Raw genomic sequence first — 18,657 nt, 5'->3', positions numbered from 1 at the left:
TAGTTTTCTTTCTTTTTCTTTTTCTTTTTTTTTTGAGATGGAGTCTCGCTCTGTCACCCAGGCTGGAGTGCAGTGGCGCCATCTCGGCTCAGTGAAAGCTCTGCCTCCCAGGTTCACGCCATTCTCCTGCCTAAGCCTCCCAAGTAGCTGGGACTACAGGCGCCCACCACCAAGCCCGGCTAATTTTTTTGTATTTTTAGTAGAGATGGGATTTCACCGTGTTAGCCAGGAGGGTCTCCATCTTCTCACCTTGTGATCCGCCCGCCTCAGCCTCCTAAAGTGCTGGGATTACAGGCGTGAGACACTGTGCCCGGCTGCTCGCTTAGTTTTTTACATGGTATCACAAGTTCATCCCTTCGCCCTCGCCAGAGGTGTAAATCTCCTGGAAATGTTCACGCCATCAGTTCTATTTCCATGTGTGTAGATAGCCCTCGAAAGCTCGCTGAGCCCTTCTTCCCATCGGGACCCGCTGTGGTCTCAGTGCCCCTTTCCCTCTCTTCTGTGCTGATCTCTCTGTTTCCTTTATCTTGGCTTACTCCCTTCATAGAATGGATTATGTTCTCCAGTAGCTTCCCAAGAAAAGATGCAGAAGAGGTAGCATTTTTCACTTTGCATGTCTAAAAATGTTTTTATTTTGCTCTCATATGTGACTGATAATTTTGGTGGGTGTGGAATTCTAGGTTGGAGATTGTTTGTCTTCAGTATTTTGCAGGCGTTGTGTTCTGGTTATTTACTATTGCTTGACAGAATGCCCCAAAACTTAGTGGCTTAAACAACAATTTATTATTATATTTCCTGATTCTATAGGATGAGAGTTGGGATAGGGCATACCAGGAATTGCTCAACTCTGTTCCATGGTGTCTGGGGCCTCAGCTGGGGGTATGTGAAAGATTAGGGGTTGGACAGTGGGGACTGGCTGGACATCTTGCTCTCCCTCAATGCACAGGCCTCTCAATGTGGGTAGCCTGGGCTTCCTTATAACATGGCGGCCTCAGGGTAGTTGAACTTCTAACAAGGTATCTCCAGGTTCCAAGAGCAAAGTGGCCCAAGAGGCCCAGGTGTAAGCTGCAAAGCTTCTGAATGCTGCATTTCTGCCACATTCTGTTGATCAAGCAAGTCACTAAGGCCAGCTCAGATTCAACAGGAGGGGATTAGACTCCACTTCTCAACAGAACGAATGTCAAAGAATTTGTGACACCATTAACCTCCCACACATAGCTCCAGTAACTCCAGGATTGTTACCGAAAAGCCCCATAACCTTCTGATTCTGGGTGTTTGTATGTCACTTGTTTTTCTCTGCAGAAGATTTCAGGGTCTTGTCTTTGTCCCTAGTACTCTGAAAACGCTTTGGCTTGGGTTTTCTCTTCCTTTCTTTCTAAAATTTGTTCTTGGAATTCTTTCAGTCTGGAAATGTGTTATTCACTTCTACAAAATCTATTGTTTGTCCTCATTTGATAGTTTCCTTTCCCTGTTTTCCTTCTCTGTTTCTCTTTCTGGGACTTCTATTAATCAGACCTTGGACCTCCTGGATTAATCCTGTAATTTCCTATTTTTCTCTCTTAGTTTCCATATCTCAATTTTATATTCTGATTCCTCCATTACATTTTTCATTCCTGCATTGTATTTTAAAAATCTATAACAGTGGCTTCGACTAGGGGTGATCTTACCACCACTCTCCGTCCCCCATCAGGAGACATCTGGCAATGTCCGGAGACATTTTTGGGTGTTGCAACTTGGGGGTTGCTACTGGTATCTAGTGGGTAGAGGCCAGAGGTGTTTAACAGCAAGGAAATATCAGCTGGGTATGTGAGAATTAGATAAAGGGTGGTTGTGGCATGGCTTTGGATTGGTTGGTTTGCATAGGAGAGGCAGGTCTGAAGGCAAGGTGCTTGCCGTCTCCGGGAATTAGCCAGTCTCTCCCTAGCCAGCAAAGCCCCAAAGATGTCAAAGCATCATAAAACACAGAAAATAAAAACAAATGGCTGGGCGCAGTGGCTCATACCTGTGATCCCAGCAATTTGGGAGGCCGAGGCAGACGGATCGCCTGAGGTCAGGAGTTCGAGACCAGCTTGGCCAACATGGTGAAACCCTGTCTCTACTAAAAATACAAAAATTAGCCAGGCGTGGTGGCACACACCTGTAATCCCAGCTACTCGGGAGGTTGAGGCAGGAGAATCACTTGAACCCAGGGGGTGGAGGTTGCAGTGAGCCAAGATCACACCACTGCACTCCAGCCTGGGCGACAAGAGTAAAACTCCGTCTCAATAATAATAATTTTAAAAAAGACGCTGAAAAAGAATGATTAATATACCAGATGCAAGGGGAGAAGACACAGTCCTCATCTCTTGCAGGGAGGTGTATCAAAAGATCTGTGGTCCTGTTTGTCTGCCATGCCGCTTAAAGTGGTTGCCTTCTTTCACTCTCATAGTGCCCACATTTCCCTCCTTCACAGCAGGGATGCAGTGCACTATTTGTTTACTCGTCTGCAGTCTGTCTCATTCAGAACCTGCACTGTTTTGCTCACCATTGCCTTCCCATTGCTGGGAGCAGGGTCTGGCAGGTAGCAGCTCATGGACACCGAATAACTATTTACTGCAGGAATGAATGAGTGAATCAGGGTACTCGGCACATAGTAGGTGCTCAGGAAACGCCAGCAGCTATTTAAGATTGTCAGCCTTCCTGATGTCCCATGTTTCCCCAGCAGGTCTCGGGGGAGCATGGCGAGATGAATCTGAATGAAAAGAGGGAATGCCGTGCTGGGGCTTCAGGGCGGGGGTGCCAACCATGCCCGGGGAGCACACAGCCAGATCAGAAGCAGGATCTCTGACTGTTGAGGGCACACTCGGGGAGGAGGGCCTGCAGCTAGCCAGTGCTGGCCAGGGCAGAGTTCCCCAGAAGAGAGGGACCAGGAATAGGAACTCCAACAATGAGAAGGGCAAGAAACAGACTTTCCTTTTCCTGCAATAATAGCTTCTAACATTTATTATGTACTTACTGTGAGCTAGGCGCTGTTTAAGCCTCAACACAAACCCCTGGTGTAGGTGCTGTTATTATTCCCATTTTACAGATGAGGAAACTGAGGCCCAGAAAGGGTATGTTACTTGCCCGAGGTTACGCCAGATTTGGACCCAGGCTCTCAGGTCCACACACCACATTACACTCTGCTTTATCTTGTGGATGTTCTGGATAAGCCACCTGGGGTTGCAGTGACTCACTGGCTCATCCATGCATTCCTTTCAGAAATACTCACTGAGCCTCCACTGGGCTCAGCCCTGTGCTTGGTCCTGGGGTCACAGAGGTGCATCAGACTTGGACATTGCCCTCACATCTCTTCTGACCTGGTGGGAGAGGCTCGTTTGTAAGGAGATAACAGACACCAAGAGCTACAGAGGTTATTCGAGGGTCTATGCAGCATCCTGTGAGGTCACGACGGATGGGTGGAGGAGGCAGTTCCTCCTGTGGGAGCACTGAGAGGGTGTCTGGACAGAAGGGGATCCTGGAGTTGGTTTTTTTTTTTTGTTTGTTTGTTTGTTTTGAGACGGAGTCTCCCTCTGTCGCCCAGGTTGGAGTGCAGTGGCATGATCTCGGCTCACTGCAACCTCCACCTCCCAGGTTCGAGCGATTCTCCTGCCTCAGTCTCCTGAGTAGCTGGGACTACAGGTGTGTGCCACCTTGCACAGCTAATTTTTGTATTTTTAGTAGAGATGGAGTTTCACCATGTTGGCCAGGCTGCTCTCAAACTCCTGACATCAAGTGATCCACCCGCCTCAGCCTCCCAAAGTGCTGGGATTACAGGCGTGAGCCACCACGCCCAGCCTTGGAACTGGCTTTTAAAAATGAAGAGAGCTCATCAGGCAGCAAAGTGGGGAAGAACATTCCAAAAAGAGGGACAGGCAGTAGTAAGGGCAGGCAGGGGGAGCCTGTGGGCTCACGGGAGATGAGAGGTGGGCTGCGATGCAGGGAGCGGTTCGAGGTGAAGCTGGAGAGGTCGAGGGTGGTCTTTGGGAAGCCCTTTTATGGAGGCTGGACTCTAGCAACAGGGAGCCATCGAAGGGTTTTGAGCGAGGGCGGAAAAGATTAGATTTCGTGCAGAAGGATTAGTTTGGTTGAGTGGGATGGATTCGAGAGGCTGGAGGAAGGGAGGCAATGAGGAGGCTGAGGACAGTGTCCCCAGGGAGGGCGGCCAGTATGGGATGGACAGATGCAGGCTGATTAGAAAGAGACAGAGTAGGCCGCACGGATTGGGTGTGGGTGTTCAGGAGAAGGAGGTGTCAGAATGGTGTGGGCAGGTGGGTGGCTCCCCGAGGCTGGAGCTCGGGAGGAGGGGTGGGTGGTGTGAAGGAGAGGAGTTCTGGTTTTTGATGCTGTTTCACCATCACGGCTCGGCTCTGGAAGCCATCCTCCTCCCCACTCCTCCCCAGGGCTGCCTGCCCACGTCAGATGCTCTGGGGCAGGAGGGAAAGGGACGTGAAGAGGTGCCCAGGACCAGGTGAGCGTGCTTGGTAGTGTTAACTTCTTAAAAAACACAAAATATCAATCTAGAAAAAGAGAGGGGACTGTGTGCAGGTGGCCATCCCTCTGGCCAAGACCAGAGACAGACACTTTGAAATGGGGTTTGGGAAAGGAGCTTGGTGCTAGACTGGGTGGCTACACATACATATTCAACAGGTTACGGGAGGAGCTACGCATATTAATAAAGGAGCTCCTGTCACATGCATGTTGAACACACGTGCACGTAACATAGGATCCATGCTCACTTGGGGTGGCGACTTAAAATTTAAATGTATCACAATTACGCCCTGTACATCAAAACGTCTTTTTGAGACACGGAAGCTGCATGAGTAAGCAATCTCTGTATGAGCTGGAGCCAGTCTGTGGTCGGTGGGCTCTTCTCAGGAGAAAGTTACTGAAATCAGTCTCTTGTCCGGTCAAGGCTGTGGTTATGGGCTGGGCGCAGTGGCTCACACCTGTAATCCCAGCACTTTGGGAGGCTGAGGCAGGTGGATCGCTTGAGGTCAGGAGTTCAAGACCAGCCTGGCCAACACGGTGAAACTCTGTCTCCACTGAAAATACAAAAATTAGCCCAGTGTGGTGGTGGGTGCCTGTAATCCCAGCTACTTGGGAGGCTGAGGCAGGAGAATCACTTGAACCAGGGAGGCAGAGGTTGCAGTGATCCGAGATCGTACCACTGCACTCCAGCCTGGGTGACAGAGTAAGACTCTATCTCAAAAACAAACAAAAAAAGCTGCAGCTATGGCTGGTAGAACAGGGCCTCAGTTCGTCAGCATCTGTGAACTGGATGAGCTATAATTGCTTTAATTTGGCTTCTCTCGAGGCCAGTGCTTATTTAGCTGCTAGAGAAAAAGAAAACCTCGTGGCAGTTAGAACAGAGTTTCTTCTTTAGGGCTGCCTGACTTCACCCTGGCCTGGCATGGCCTCAGGTCCTGTTTATGATTTGGCATCTTATTGCCACGGAATGTCTATTCTTTCAGTCCTGCGATCTCTATTTTAACATTAATGCTAGTCAGTTATTGTGTGTCGACTGTAAAAGAGAAGGGTGTAATGAGGCATGATAGACCTCTCATCCCCTCATCCCGCCGTGGCTGGAAACTAAGTTTTTTATTTTTTATTTTTTTTTGACACGGAGTCTCGCTATGTCGCCCAGGCTGAAGTGGAGTGGTGCTATCTCAACTCACTGCAAACTCCGCCTCGCGGGTTCACACCATTCTCCTGCCTCAGCCTCCTGAGCAGCTGGGACTACAGGCACCTGCCACCGTGCCCGGCTAATTTTTTTGTATTTTTAGTAGAGATGGGGTTTCCCCATGTTAGCCAGGATGGTCTCAATCTCCTGACCTCGTGATCCACCCACTTCGGCCTCCCAAAGTGCTGGGATTACAGGCGTGACCCACTGTGCCCGGCCTGGAAACTAAGTTTTCAAAGTTTTACTGGTGTCTCCTGGGCCACAAGCGGGGCCATTTAGTCAGTGGGAGGCGTATGATTTTATTTTTAGTTTACAGTAGCAAATGTGTTCCTTAGTTTGCTTTCAAGCTTTAGTTTAATTCATTTTTGGAAAAGTTAATATATTCAATTAGCACAAAAGAGTATACAGTAAAAAACTGGGCACAGTGGCACACATCTGTAATCCTAGCTACTCAGGAGTTCAAACCCAGAAGTTCAAGGCCAGCCTGGGCAACATAGTGAGACACTATCTCAAAAGAAAAAGTATACAGTAAAAAGCCCTGTCTAACAAAAAGATTATAGAGTAGCATAGCGAACATAGAGCATACAGACAATTTTCTAGACAGCAAGAAACAAAACACGTGGGGGCCCCTCCTGCTCTCCTGCGTTCTGTGGAGTGACACGTCAGTTGTCTTTGGGAACCTTTTTTTTTTTTTTTTTTTTTTTTTTGAGACAGGGCCTCACCCTGTGGTCCAGGCTGGAATGTGGTGGCATGATCTCATCTCACTGCAACCTCCGCCTCCCGGGTTCAAACGCTTCTTCTGCCTCAGCCTCCTGAGTCTCTGGGATTACAGGCACCCACCACCACACCTGGCTAATGTTTTTTGTATTTTGGTAGAGACAGGGTTTCGCCATGTTGCTCGGGCTGGTCTCGAACTCCTGACCTCAGGTGATCCGCCCGCCTCGGCCTCCCAAAGTGCTGGGATTACAGGGGTGAGCCACCACACCCAGCCTTGTCTTTGGGCATTAAAAGAGCCTTGGCGTTTCAGGTCTCTCTGTGACAGTGAATCAAGTCCCTCTTTTCTCCTTTTCCCAAATGAGGGGCAGCTTGCAATGTAAGATAACCAAAAAGCCTGGCCCAGCAGGGTTTTCTAAGGGTCTCTGTCCAGTTATCAATCAACAAGAGGATGCCAGAGTTATGCAACCCTCCCTAGACCCACCTGACTGGGGAATCCTTCTGCCGTGGCGCATCTCAGAGGGCCAGGGTTCCATGGAGCACAGTTTGGGAAAGGCTGCAAAGACAGCCATTAGATGTATCAGCAGGTGAACAAAGGACCCTGCCCACCCATAGTCTCTGGATGGTCCTGGACAAATTATGGTCCCTCTTCAGAGCCTTGATTTGGAAGGATGCTATTAGTTTGAACACTTCTAACAGGCAGGTGGAGATAGTGCAGTGGTTGAGAGAATGAACTCTGGACTCCAAAATGCCTGTGTTCCAAGCATGGTCTTGTCATTGATTCCCTGTGGCCTCAGGCAAGCCCCTTCCTATCCTGGTGTCTTAGCAGCCACCTCACAGTTGTAGGAATAACACAATTGCACGTCCAGTGCCTTAGAGCAGTTCCTGGTGCATGGTGGGTCCTGGATTCAGGTTCAGCTGTCGTGCTCCCCCCTACCCCACCTGGCCTCCCCCTTGGTTCCCCCGACCCTGGAGCATCTGGAAAACGGACAAAGGGTGATAGAGGCCCTGGGGAAAAGCTACTAAGCGGCGGTGGTGGGTGGGCTCGGGTCAGACCCAGGCAGATGGGGGTCCACCAAAAGGAGGGAGGCCTGAGTCCAGGAGCCATTCCCTGACCTCTTCCCTTAGGTCCCTGCGGATGTGATGGCCCGGCTATGGCTGTCCTGCTTCCTGCTTCCTGCTCTCGTGGTGTCTGGTAGGTGTCTCCCCTCCCTGGCCACGCAGCCCTAACCTAGAGACCCTTGGCAGGACCCTCCGGAAGGGAGGGGGATCCCTCATCAGCAAACACCAGCTCCTATGGGCCAGCCCTGTGCTTGGCTGAGCTGGGGAGGCCTGGGGAGGAACCCAGGCCTGGACGGGTGGCCTGGGTGGCCATAAAGACTTGTGTGGGCTCCCAGGGGAGCAGGTAGGGGCCGGTTTTGCAGGGGTGTTCCAGCACTCTGTGTCCCTGCAGTGGCAGCCAATGTGGCCCCGAAGTTCCTGCCCAACATGACGTCAGTGATCCTGCCCGAGGACCTGCCTGTGGGTGAGTCCCAGTCCCTGTGTCTGCCCCATGCCGGGTCCTGACTCACAAGAAAGTCCTGGGGCACCCTCTTGAGCCCCCACCGTCCCTGCAACTCCACGGCTTACTGTGGGACAGAGAGGACCTGAAGGCAGTTCCTTTGATTCCAGCAGTTTGTTTTCTCCTCTTCAGATTCTGGGTCAAGAGCAGTGTCCCCAAAGGTGTGAGATGCTTCTCCAGGGGCCCTCACACCAGCGTCAAATTATCCGGCCTCCCCCATTGCCCATCGCTTTCAGTCTCTGACTGGAGGATCCCTTGGGCCAGGCTTCCTTCTCCTTCCTCACACTTGCTAATCTCTCCCACCCTGACCCTGGCTTTTTTGTTTTGTTTTGTTTTGTTTTTTTGTTTTTGAGGGAGAGCAGGTGTCAGGCTCAGACCCTTTCACAGAAGCTGATGACTCACTTTGCTTCGTTTTTATTTGTAAAGTTACTTTCTATCTATGGCAGGTGAGATGGGTTTTGCGGTGTAAAGTTTGCTTTTAAAGTGCATGTCTTTACATGGGATGGAAAGTCAATTTAAAGAACGAGCACCAGGAATAGAACACGGACGTAGCAATGGTCTCGGCAAAAGTCACAGCAAAAGTCATGGCAGTGGTGCAGGAACAAATGAAGTTTGGTAACATTATTTTGGAAGGAGCCGGGGGGGGCTAGATATCAGATTCCCAGAAGGCAGGATATAGATTGGGGCAGTAGAAACCATAGGTGGCCGTATTGGTTGGGACCCCAAATAACAGAGATGCAAGCAAGGCAGAGGTGAATTACTGTCCCCCTGAGGCCTCCCAGGAGCTGGGAGCTGTGGGGGCGTGTTCCATCAGGCTGTCCTCCCTGTGGGGCTTGGGGCGGCCTTCTTCCTGTTCAGTGCCCCACCTTCCCTAAGGCATGGTCCCACCCACATGGGCCAGGATGGCTCAGACAAGAAACCATTCCAGCCACAGAAGGAGGAAGGGGCCAAGACGGCTTCTTCCTTTCTGGATTTTACACACATTGCATCTGCTTTTGTCTCTTTGGCAAAAACTAAGCCGCAGACCCACACCTAGCTGCAAGGGAACCTGGCAAATGTGGCCTTCATTCTGGTTGGCCATGTGCCCAGCTCAAAATCTGGGGCTCCATTGTTTTCAGAAAAGAGAGACAAATGGATACTGGGGGACAAGTCACAGCCTTTGTTATAGTGCAAAATGGAATCCAGGAATATCGAAAGCTGCCAGATGAAACAAGAGACACCAAGGAGTATTGACAAATACAAAACTTGTGCAAGCAATCCCCTGATCAAGAGAAAGTATTTCCGTCACCCCAGAAAGTTCCCTGTGTCCAGTTCTAGTCAGTCTCTGCTCCCTATAGGCAACTGCTGTTCTCATGTCTACCCCGTGGAGGCTGGAGAGGGAGGAGTGTATGGGACTTTTTTTTTTTTTTTTTTTTGAGACAGAGTCTGGCTCTGTCCCCCAGGCTGGAGTGTAGTGGTGCGATCACGCTCACTGCAGCCTCCACCTCCTGGGCTCAAGCGATCCTCCCATCTCAACCTCCCAGGTAGCTGGGACTACAGGCATGTATCACCATGCCTGGCTAGTATTTTATTTTTCTAAGTAGAGGTAGGGTTTTGCTACATTGCTCAGGCTGGTCTCAAACTCCTGGGCTCAAGCAATTCTCCCACCTCGGCTTCCCAAAGTGCTGGGATTACAGGCATGAGCCACTGTGCACCCCTACACCTGGCTAATTTTTTATTTTTATATTTATTTATTTTTGAGACAGAGTCTCGCTCTGTAGCCCAGGCTGGAGTACAGTGGCACAATCTCAGCTCACTGCAACCTCCACCTCCTGGGTTCAAGCAATTCTCCTGCCTTAGCCTCCCCAGTAGCTGGGATTACAGGCACACACCACCACACCCGGCTAATTTTCTGTATTTTTAGTAGAGACGGGGTTTCACCATGTTGGCCAGGCTGGTCTCGAGCTCCTGATCTCAAGTGATCCTCCCACCTCCGTCTCCCAAAGTGCTGGGATTACAGGCATGAGCCACCTCGCCTGGCCTAATTTAAAAATTTTTTTGTATAGATGGGGGTCTCGCTATGTTGCCTAGGCAGCTCTCAAATTCCTAGGCTCAAGCAATGCCCCATCTCAGCCTCCCAAAGTGCTGGGATTACAGATGTAAGCCACCACACCTGGCCTTCTGTTTTTAAAAGAAATTCAACTTTCTTGTGGGCCATGAAAGTATCAGGGGGTGTAGGCTCCCAGGCCGGTGGCTGAAGCCCTCAGAGCCCTGTGGTGGAGCTCAAGGGAAACACATCTTCCTGAAGAGGAGAAAGTCCTTGCTAATGAACAGCGGGGCCCGCGGAGGTGCTGGAGCAGAGGCTAAAGGAGGTGGGGGCTCAGGGATAGGTAATGAACAGCGGGGCCCGCGGAGGTGCTGGAGCAGAGGCTAAAGGAGGTGGGGGCTCAGGGATAGGTAATGAACAGCGGGGCCCGCGGAGGTGCTGGAGCAGAGGCTAAAGGAGGTGGGGGCTCAGGGATAGGTAATGAACAGCGGGGCCCGCGGAGGTGCTGGAGCAGAGGCTAAAGGAGGTGGGGGCTCAGGGATAGGTAATGAACAGCGGGGCCCGCGGAGGTGTTGGAGCAGAGGCTAAAGGAGGTGGGGGCTCAGGGATAGGTAATGAACAGCGGGGCCCGCGGAGGTGCTGGAGCAGAGGCTAAAGGAGGTGGGGGCTCAGGGATAGGGTGGGTTTGATGAATCTGTAAAAAAGTTCCTTTCAGGCTAGAGAGTGGACGACCAGCCTGCTGCTGTGCTCAGACATGCAGTACAAGAGTTAGGGCTCTCAGGAGGCCAGCAGCAGACTGGATACAGCTTTGGCTCACTTGAGCAGAAAGGGGGTGTCCTGGAAGGTTCTCCAAAGCTCTAGTCTGCACCCAGCTGCCGCAGCTGGAAAGGTTCACGCCAGCCACGTCTAGTCTTGTGTCACGGGAACTCGGTATTCCGGAGAGGGCAGGGCCACAGGCTTGGCAAGGGGAGGGGCAGATGCCTGGGTACAGCCCCCGCCCCCCGCACTGTGTCCAGTGCCCTTCGAGTCACTGGGCACAAGGGAAGTCAGGACGCTGCTATCCAAAGGCTTCAGAATGCATGTGGAGGAACAGAGGCCCTGAGGGCTGGGGAGGTCCCAGATGGCAAGTCCAGCCTGTGTACGGAGCAGCCAGGCACCCAGCCCAGCCTCACAGCCACTTGGCCAGACCAGCACTGAAAGGGTGGCTGTGGACCTTGGGTGGCCCCTGTCCCATCCCCAGGTGCCCAGGTCTTCTGGTTAGTAGCTGAAGACCCGGACAATGACCCTCTGACCTATGGGATGAGCGGCCCCAATGCCTACTTCTTCACTGTCACTCCAAACACCGGGGAAGTGAAACTGGCCAGCGCTCTGGACTACGAGGTAAAGAGCATCAGCTGGAGAGGGCACGGGACGCGGAGGAGGGGCTGGGAGGGCTCCGGGAGCCCGCGTCCTGGTGGCAGCACCCCCTGTGCTACCACCCAGGATGGGCTCCCCACCGGCCCCTTCTCTCTGGCTGCTGCAGACACTCTACACATTCAAAGTCACTATCTCCGTGAGCGACCCCTACATCCAGGTGAGTCGGGAGGTGCCGGGGGGTCGACAGGGATCGTGAGAGCCCGTTTCTGACTGCGTCCCCACCTCTGGCAAGGGAGAGAGCTCCAGTTAACAGTGACTTTAATGTCTATTTATATCAAGATTATACAAGTCCATTTCCTTGTCATCCGATATTATCAAGATGTCAGTATTTTTAAAAAATTATTTAAATTATATAAATGTATTATTTGTATCATAGAGGGCTTTTTTGTTTACATATAAATATATTGGTCATATTTTAAATAGAAATTAAATGTATTATTAATGTGTATAAATAATGATTAGAAAAGTGCCAAATACCTCCCCACCCCAGGGCTCCAGAGGCAAAAAAATCACTCTCAGCTGCTGTGGCTGAGTATGTTGGCGACTACACTCTTATTTCCCACTTTGGGAGGCCAAGGTGGGCAGATCACCTGAGGTCAGGGGTTCAAGACCACCCTGGCCAACATGGAGAAACCCCATCTCTACTAAAAATATGAAAATTAGCTGGGCGTGGTGGCGCCGGCTTCTAATTCCAACTACTCAGGAGGCTGAGGCACAAGAATCGCTTGAACCCGGGAGGTGGAGGTTGTGTTGAGCTGAGATCACACCACCTCACTCCAGCCTGAGTGGCAGGGCAAGACCCCATCTCAAAAAAAAAAAAAAAAAAAAATTACAGGTAAAACTAAAGTTCCATTGGAAAATCCTTCCTGGCTCACTCCCACTGAAATGTTGACCGTCACTGTTGCTTTGACAGCCCTCAGCACTGAGGTGCATGCCTCCATGCATTTCTTGGTGTATTTTCTGAAACCCAGTGGGACCCAGCTGTCTATATTGTCTTGAAAGCTGCCTTGCCCATTCAGCGATTGAGCTTAGAACTGTCTCTGGGTCTGCATACAAATCCCCAATTTTTGTAACGTCTGTATCTAGGATGGGAGCCGCTCTTAAGCTGGTCCCTTCTGGTGGCCACATTGTTGTTCACAGATTTATACTGTGGCAAACAAAGCAAAAATGACATTCCTGTAATAGGACAGGAATTTTTTTCCAACTTTTTATTTTATTTTTTTGAGTTAGGATCTTACTGTTGCCCAGGCTGGAGTGCAGTGGTGCAATCACAGCTCACAGCAGCCTCTACCTCCTGGACTCAAGCAATCCTCTTAACTCAGCCTCCAGAGTAGCTGGGACTACAGGCGCTCGCCAGCCATACTCAGCTAATTTTAAAATTTTTTGTAGAGACAGAGTCTCACCATATTGCCCAGGCTGGTCTTGAACTCCTGGGCTCAAGTGATCCTCCCATCTTGGCCTCCCAAAGTGCACAGGCATGAGCCACTGCGCCTGGCTGGCTGGTACATTTTATATTTAAAAAATTAACTGCTGTGCATGGTGGCACACGCCTGTAATTCCAGCACTTTGGGAGGCCAAGGTGGGCGGATCACCTGAGGTTGGGAGTTCGAGACCAGCCTGACCAACACGGTAAAACCCCATCTCTACTAAATACAAAAAACTAACTGAGTGTGGTGGTGCATGCCAGTAATCCAAGCTACTCGGTAGGCTGAGGCAGGAGAATCGCTTGAAGCTGGGAGGTGGAGGTTGCATTGAGATGAGATTGCACCATTGCACTCCAGCCTTGGCAACAAGAGTGAAACCCTGTCTAAAAAAAAAAAAAATTAACTAATGATGCCTGCAATTTACTTTCAAATGGTTCAGAAAACAACATGTGGAGAGAACCTGGTCTCTACAAAAAAAAAAAAAAAAAAAAAGTCCCCAAAAACATATGGTGCGAAAGAGACCAAACAGTAGGTTGATCTGGATGAAGGACACCAGCTCTTTGTACAATACTTGCAACTTTTCTGGTGTTTTGAATCCTGTTTTCTGGGGTCCCCTGGGCTTTCTCACTTGCAGGTGCAGAAGGAGATGCAGGTGATTGTGGAAGACAGAAACGACAACGCACCCGTTTTCCAGAACACCGCATTCTCCACCAGCATCAACGAGGTGACGCCTGCCTTAATGTGGCTGTGGGGCAGGGGGCATCCCAAAGAGCTTCTGAGTAGGAAGAGCCAGAGGCAGTCAGGGGGGCATTCAGGGTTGGGAAAAACCTCTCCTAGCAGGGGCATCTTCAAGAACCAAAGCCAGGGGGATGCAACCCCACAAACAATGGTGACAGCAATATTTTGCAGTCGATCAGGTTAGGAATTATTTCAGTGATGAAAGCAAAAAAAAAAAAAAAAAAAAAAAGGGAGTTGATGTTTTTCGTGTATCTGAAAAATGTAGAGGTACCTCAGCATGGCTAGATCCAGGCACTCAAATCGTATCTTGATTTGATTTGAGCCAAATCATATCGTGAAATTTGATTTGAAATCATATCTTCAGGCATGGCTGGATCCAGGTACTCAAATCACATCAAGATATGATTTGAGTTTCTCTCCTCCTCTCAGCTCTGCTTCTCTCATTGTCTCCATCCTGGGGGATGAGAGGCAAGTCTCTCACGTAGTGATAAATGTACAGGCTCGCCAGGCGCGGCGGCTCATGCCTGTAATCCCAGCACTTTGGGAGGCTGAGGTGGGCACATCACCTGAGGTCGGGAGTTCGAGATTAGCCTGACGAACATGGAGAAACCCCATCTCTACTGAAAAAAAAAAAAAAATTAGTCGGTTGTGGTGGCACTTGCCTGTAATCCTAGCTACTCAGGAGGCTGAGGCAGGAGAATTGCTTGAACCCGGGAGGCAGAAGTTGCAGTGAGCCGAGATCGCGCCATTGCACTCCAGCCTGGGCAACTAGAGTGAAACTCCATCTCAAATAAATAAATAAATAATTTAAAAAATTAAAAAAATAAAAAAGAACAGGCTCACATTGAAGAGACCATCTCTTTCTCAATCTTTCCAGCCCAAAGCCCAGGGCTGACTTTCATTGGCTCATTTTAGGTCATGTGCTCTCCTTGAGTCAATTTAGGGGTGTGGAAGCCTTCACAGGTTAGGTCTGCATCATGGGCCTTCCCCGCAACAAGGGGGAGGAGTGGGACCAGTTCCACTTAAGCTACGTGGGTGGAAAGGAGGTTCCCCAATGGTCACTGGGCAGCAAACACCACCACTCCTGAACGCCGTTGCCATGTGCCTGCAAAGACCTTCCAGGTGGGGGGCCCCACACCAGGCCAGACATGTGTGGTCTGGACAGCCATGTGACAGGCTCTGATGGAATGCCTCAGCACCCGGCACTGTCCTAGGGGCTGAGGTTACCTGGGGAGCAAGACAGACCTGGTTGCTACTCTTAGCAGCTCACCTTCTAGGGAAGGCCACAGACAGGAACCAATGAAACAAAATGAGCAGAATGATTTCAGGTGGCGGTGAGCCCCGCCCCGAGCACGAGACAAGGCAAAGTGAAGGAAGTGGCTGCAGAAGGCGCTGCGTTAGGTTGAAGGGTCAGGAAAGGCCTCTCTGAGTTGTGGGCATCTGAACAGAGACCTGAATGGCAAGAAGGAGCTGGCAGGGGATGCTCCAGGAAGGGGTGCTCCAGGCAGGGGGAACAACAGGTGCAAAGGCCCTGAGGCAGGAACAAGCTCAGCCAGTGCGGCTGGAGGGGGAGGGGGAGGAGGAGGTGAGGTCAGAGAGGCTGGTGGCAGCCCAGGCTCGAGGGAGTCTGGACTGTGATCTGGGCAGAATGGGGGCACCCTTGGGGGATTTGAAGCACAAGAGTGATGTGGTCTGATTCATGATTTTCAAAGATCTCTTTGGCCACCATTAGGAAGTAGAGGTCATGGCTGGGTGTGGTGGCTCACGCCTATAATACTAGCACTTTGGGAGGCTGAGGCAGATGGATCACCTGAGGCCAGGAGTTTGACACCAGCCTGGCCAACATGGCAAAACCCTGTCTCTACTAAAAATACAAAAAAAAAAAAAAAATTAGCTGGGCTTGGTGGTGGGTGCCTATAATCCCAGCTACTGGGGAGGCTGAGGCAGGAGAATCGCTTAAACCCAGGGGGCAGAGGTTACAGTGAGCCAAGATTGTGCCACTTCACTCCAGCCTGGGCGAAAAAGTGAAACTCCGTCTCAGGCAAAAACAAAACAAACAAAAAAAGGAAGTAGAGGTCGTGTGTACAGGAGCCCAGGAGCAGAGGGCTCCCAGAAGAAGCCTCCAGCTCTGTAGGGTGCTGTTTGAAACCCATGGCTATAGGCTGTAGAGAGCACATGGGATGTCTGAGTGTGCAGTGGCACCGTGAGGCTGGGCTCTAGAATGATCCCTCGTCCTGGTTCTGAGGGGCTCCGAAAATCAGAAACCAGCTCAGGTGGTGAAGAGGCTGTGTAGGGAGGGGAGGAGGGAGATCCTCCCTGCCGCCCCACACCCCCAGCTGCCTTCCACCCACAGCCCTGGTGGGAAGGACAGGGGAACACTGTCCCCTGAGTGCACAGCTGAGGACACTGAAGCTCGGGGGGCAGTGACAGACGAGGGAGAGGAGGAGCTGGGTTTGAGCTGGTAAGCGACGGGTCCCTCCCTGCAGACCCTGCCCGTGGGCAGCGTGGTGTTCTCCGTGCTGGCCGTGGATAAAGACATGGGACCTGCCGGCATGGTCGTGTACTCCATAGAGAAGGTGAGTGTGAAGGGGGCCCTGACCGCCTTCGTGACCGCCAGGGGGCAGCATATCCACAGACAACCCACTGGGCCTGAGTGTTGGGGTGGGGACGTTGGTCCTGCCTTGGCCCAGCCCTGGCCCCCAAACCTTCCTCTGGCCACCAGCCCCCCTCCCCGGAAACCTCACTTTGCCCACTTGCCTAAAGAGGGTGCCTGCTGCAGACCAGACCCTTCTTCCTGCCCGCCTGCTCCCAGGTCTTGTCCAGGTTCCACAGACAGTAAGGGGCGTGTGAACCCATTTCTCATGGAAACAGAGTTGCTGTTGATAGCGCCATTTACCAAGCACCAACCGCGTGCCTGGCACATACCATGCAGTCACCCCTTGGTATCCGTGGGGAATTGGCTCCAGGATCCCTGAGGACACCAAAATCCCTGGCTGCTCAAGTCCCTGGACATGCAATGGGGGTAGTATTTGCATGTAACCTAGACACATCCTCCTGTGTACTTTAAATCACCTCTAGGTTACCTCTAATACCAATGCAATGCAAATACTATGTAAATATAGCATATTATGTATGCTATATTGTTTAGGGAATCATGGCAAGGGAAAAAGTTTGTACACTTTCAGTACAGACACAACCATTGTGAGCATAGCTACAGTTTTGATCTGTGGCTGGTCAAATCTGTGGATGTGGAGCCCAAAGAGATGGAAGGCTGACTGCATCTTATTGGATCCTCCTTTCAACCCCCTGAGGGTTGTCACCAGCCCCATTTCCCAGAGCTGGAAACTGAGGCTCAGAGAGGTCATGCGACCTTGTGCCAGTGGCATGACTGGTCAGTGGTAGAGCTGGGGCCTTCCCTGTGTTGCTGAGTGGGATCCTCGGGGCAGGGCTGTCCCTAGGGAGACTGACCCAACTCTGCTCTGCCCCAGGTCATCCCTAGCACTGGGGACAGCGAGCATCTCTTCCGGATCCTGGCCAATGGCTCCATCATCCTCAATGGCAGCCTGAGCTACAACAACAAGAGCGCTTTCTACCAGCTGGAGCTGAAGGCCTGTGTGAGTGGGGGTGCCAGAGGGTGGGCCTAGGACCCACGGCGCTGGCTCATGGGCGGCCATCTCCCTGCAGGACTTGGGCGGCATGTTCAACAACAGCTTCACCATCCAGTGCTCCCTGCCTGCCTTCCTGTCCATCTCTGTGGTGGACCTGCCTGACCTTGACCCCCAGTTTGTCAGGGAGTTTTACTCGGCCTCTGTGGCTGAGGACTCAGCCAAGGTGCCCGGGGGACCTGTGGGGTATGGGTGGAAGCGGGAGGTGGGGGAAGTTTGAGGAGCACTGACCAGGTACCATTCCAGGGAACCTCAGTGCTGAAAGTGGAGGCTGTGGATGGCGACAAAGGCATCAATGACCCTGTGATCTACAGCATCTCCAGTGAGAATGGGGTGTCCCCAGGCCAGGGCTGGGCCAGGGCCGGGGTCAGGGCTCCGTCAGAGCCACTGGAGCAGCTGTTCCAGCTGTTCCACCTGTCCCCTCGCTTGCCAGACTCCACGCGGCCCGGCTGGTTTGACATCGGGGCAGATGGGGTGATCAGGGTCAACGGCTCCCTGGACCGTGAGCAACTGCTGGAGGAGGATGAGGAGGTGCAGCTGCAGGTCACGGTGAGCAAAGGCCCCACCACCCTTGTCAGAATCCTGCTCTCTAACCTCTGGCTTTTGATCTCTCTGAGCACTGGCTCTCTGACCTCTGACCTCTGACCTCTGCTCTGTGCCTCAGGCCACCGAGACACACCTCAACATCTACGGGCAGGAGGCCAAGGTGAGCATCTGGGTGACAGTGAGAGTGTTGGACGTCAATGACCACAAACCTGAGTTTTACAACTGCAGCCTCCCAGCCTGCACCTTCACCCCCGAAGAGGCCCAAGTGAACTTCACTGGCTACGTGGACGAGCATGCCTCCCCCCGCATCCCCATCGATGACCTCACCATGGCGGTCTACGACCCGGACAAGGCAGGTGTGGTGGCGTGGGTGTGGGCGGGGGTGGCTGGGGGAGGCCAGTGGAAGCCCAGATTGAGTGACAGTGCCATGTGGTGCTGCGTGGTGGTGCTGGTGGTGCAGGGCGCGGTGACGGAAAATGGGGGTGCTGTGTGTTCTCTGGAAACCTTCGTCGGTAAGCAGTGTCATCCTCTGGGCGATCCGCGTGGGGCTGAATAGGAGGCCGTGCTGAGTGGAGGCTGATGTTGAACATCAGATGATGCTGAGTAGAACGTCATTGTCCGTGGTGATGGGTGGCTGACGAGGTCTCCTGGCATTGGGTGGCCATGATTTGGGTAGTCTTGGGAACTGGGGGAGGCTGAGCAGTGTTGGGACAAGTGGTCTGAGGATGTGAGGTGGGAGGGTGCTTTTTGTTTTTTTTTTTTTTGAGATGGAGTTTCACTCTGTTGTCTAGGCTGGAGTGCAATGGCCCAATCTTGGCTCACTGCAGCCTCTGCCTCCCAGGTTCAAGTGATTCTCCTGCCTCAGC

General features: G+C 51.8%; 1 protein-coding gene across 1 annotated transcript in view; it reads left to right on the top strand.

Annotated features, from left to right (window-relative positions):
* CDHR2 (cadherin related family member 2) overlaps nt 1-18,657 on the top strand; it is a 47,563-nt gene that overhangs the window by 8,934 nt on the left and 19,972 nt on the right. The window contains exons 2-12 of the mRNA XM_008015383.3: nt 7,544-7,610; nt 7,869-7,940; nt 11,243-11,382; nt 11,525-11,575; nt 13,477-13,566; nt 16,067-16,156; nt 17,069-17,194; nt 17,265-17,411; nt 17,492-17,567; nt 17,679-17,794; nt 17,910-18,143. Coding sequence (XP_008013574.1) covers nt 7,559-7,610; nt 7,869-7,940; nt 11,243-11,382; nt 11,525-11,575; nt 13,477-13,566; nt 16,067-16,156; nt 17,069-17,194; nt 17,265-17,411; nt 17,492-17,567; nt 17,679-17,794; nt 17,910-18,143 — 1,194 coding nt within the window. The 5' untranslated portion in view covers nt 7,544-7,558. The remainder of the gene's footprint in view (nt 1-7,543; nt 7,611-7,868; nt 7,941-11,242; nt 11,383-11,524; nt 11,576-13,476; nt 13,567-16,066; nt 16,157-17,068; nt 17,195-17,264; nt 17,412-17,491; nt 17,568-17,678; nt 17,795-17,909; nt 18,144-18,657) is intronic.

Source organism: Chlorocebus sabaeus, chromosome 23 (genome assembly GCF_047675955.1).
Source record: "Chlorocebus sabaeus isolate Y175 chromosome 23, mChlSab1.0.hap1, whole genome shotgun sequence".
Taxonomy (NCBI): domain Eukaryota; kingdom Metazoa; phylum Chordata; class Mammalia; order Primates; family Cercopithecidae; genus Chlorocebus; species Chlorocebus sabaeus.
This window is presented reverse-complemented; position numbering and strand designations above follow the sequence as displayed.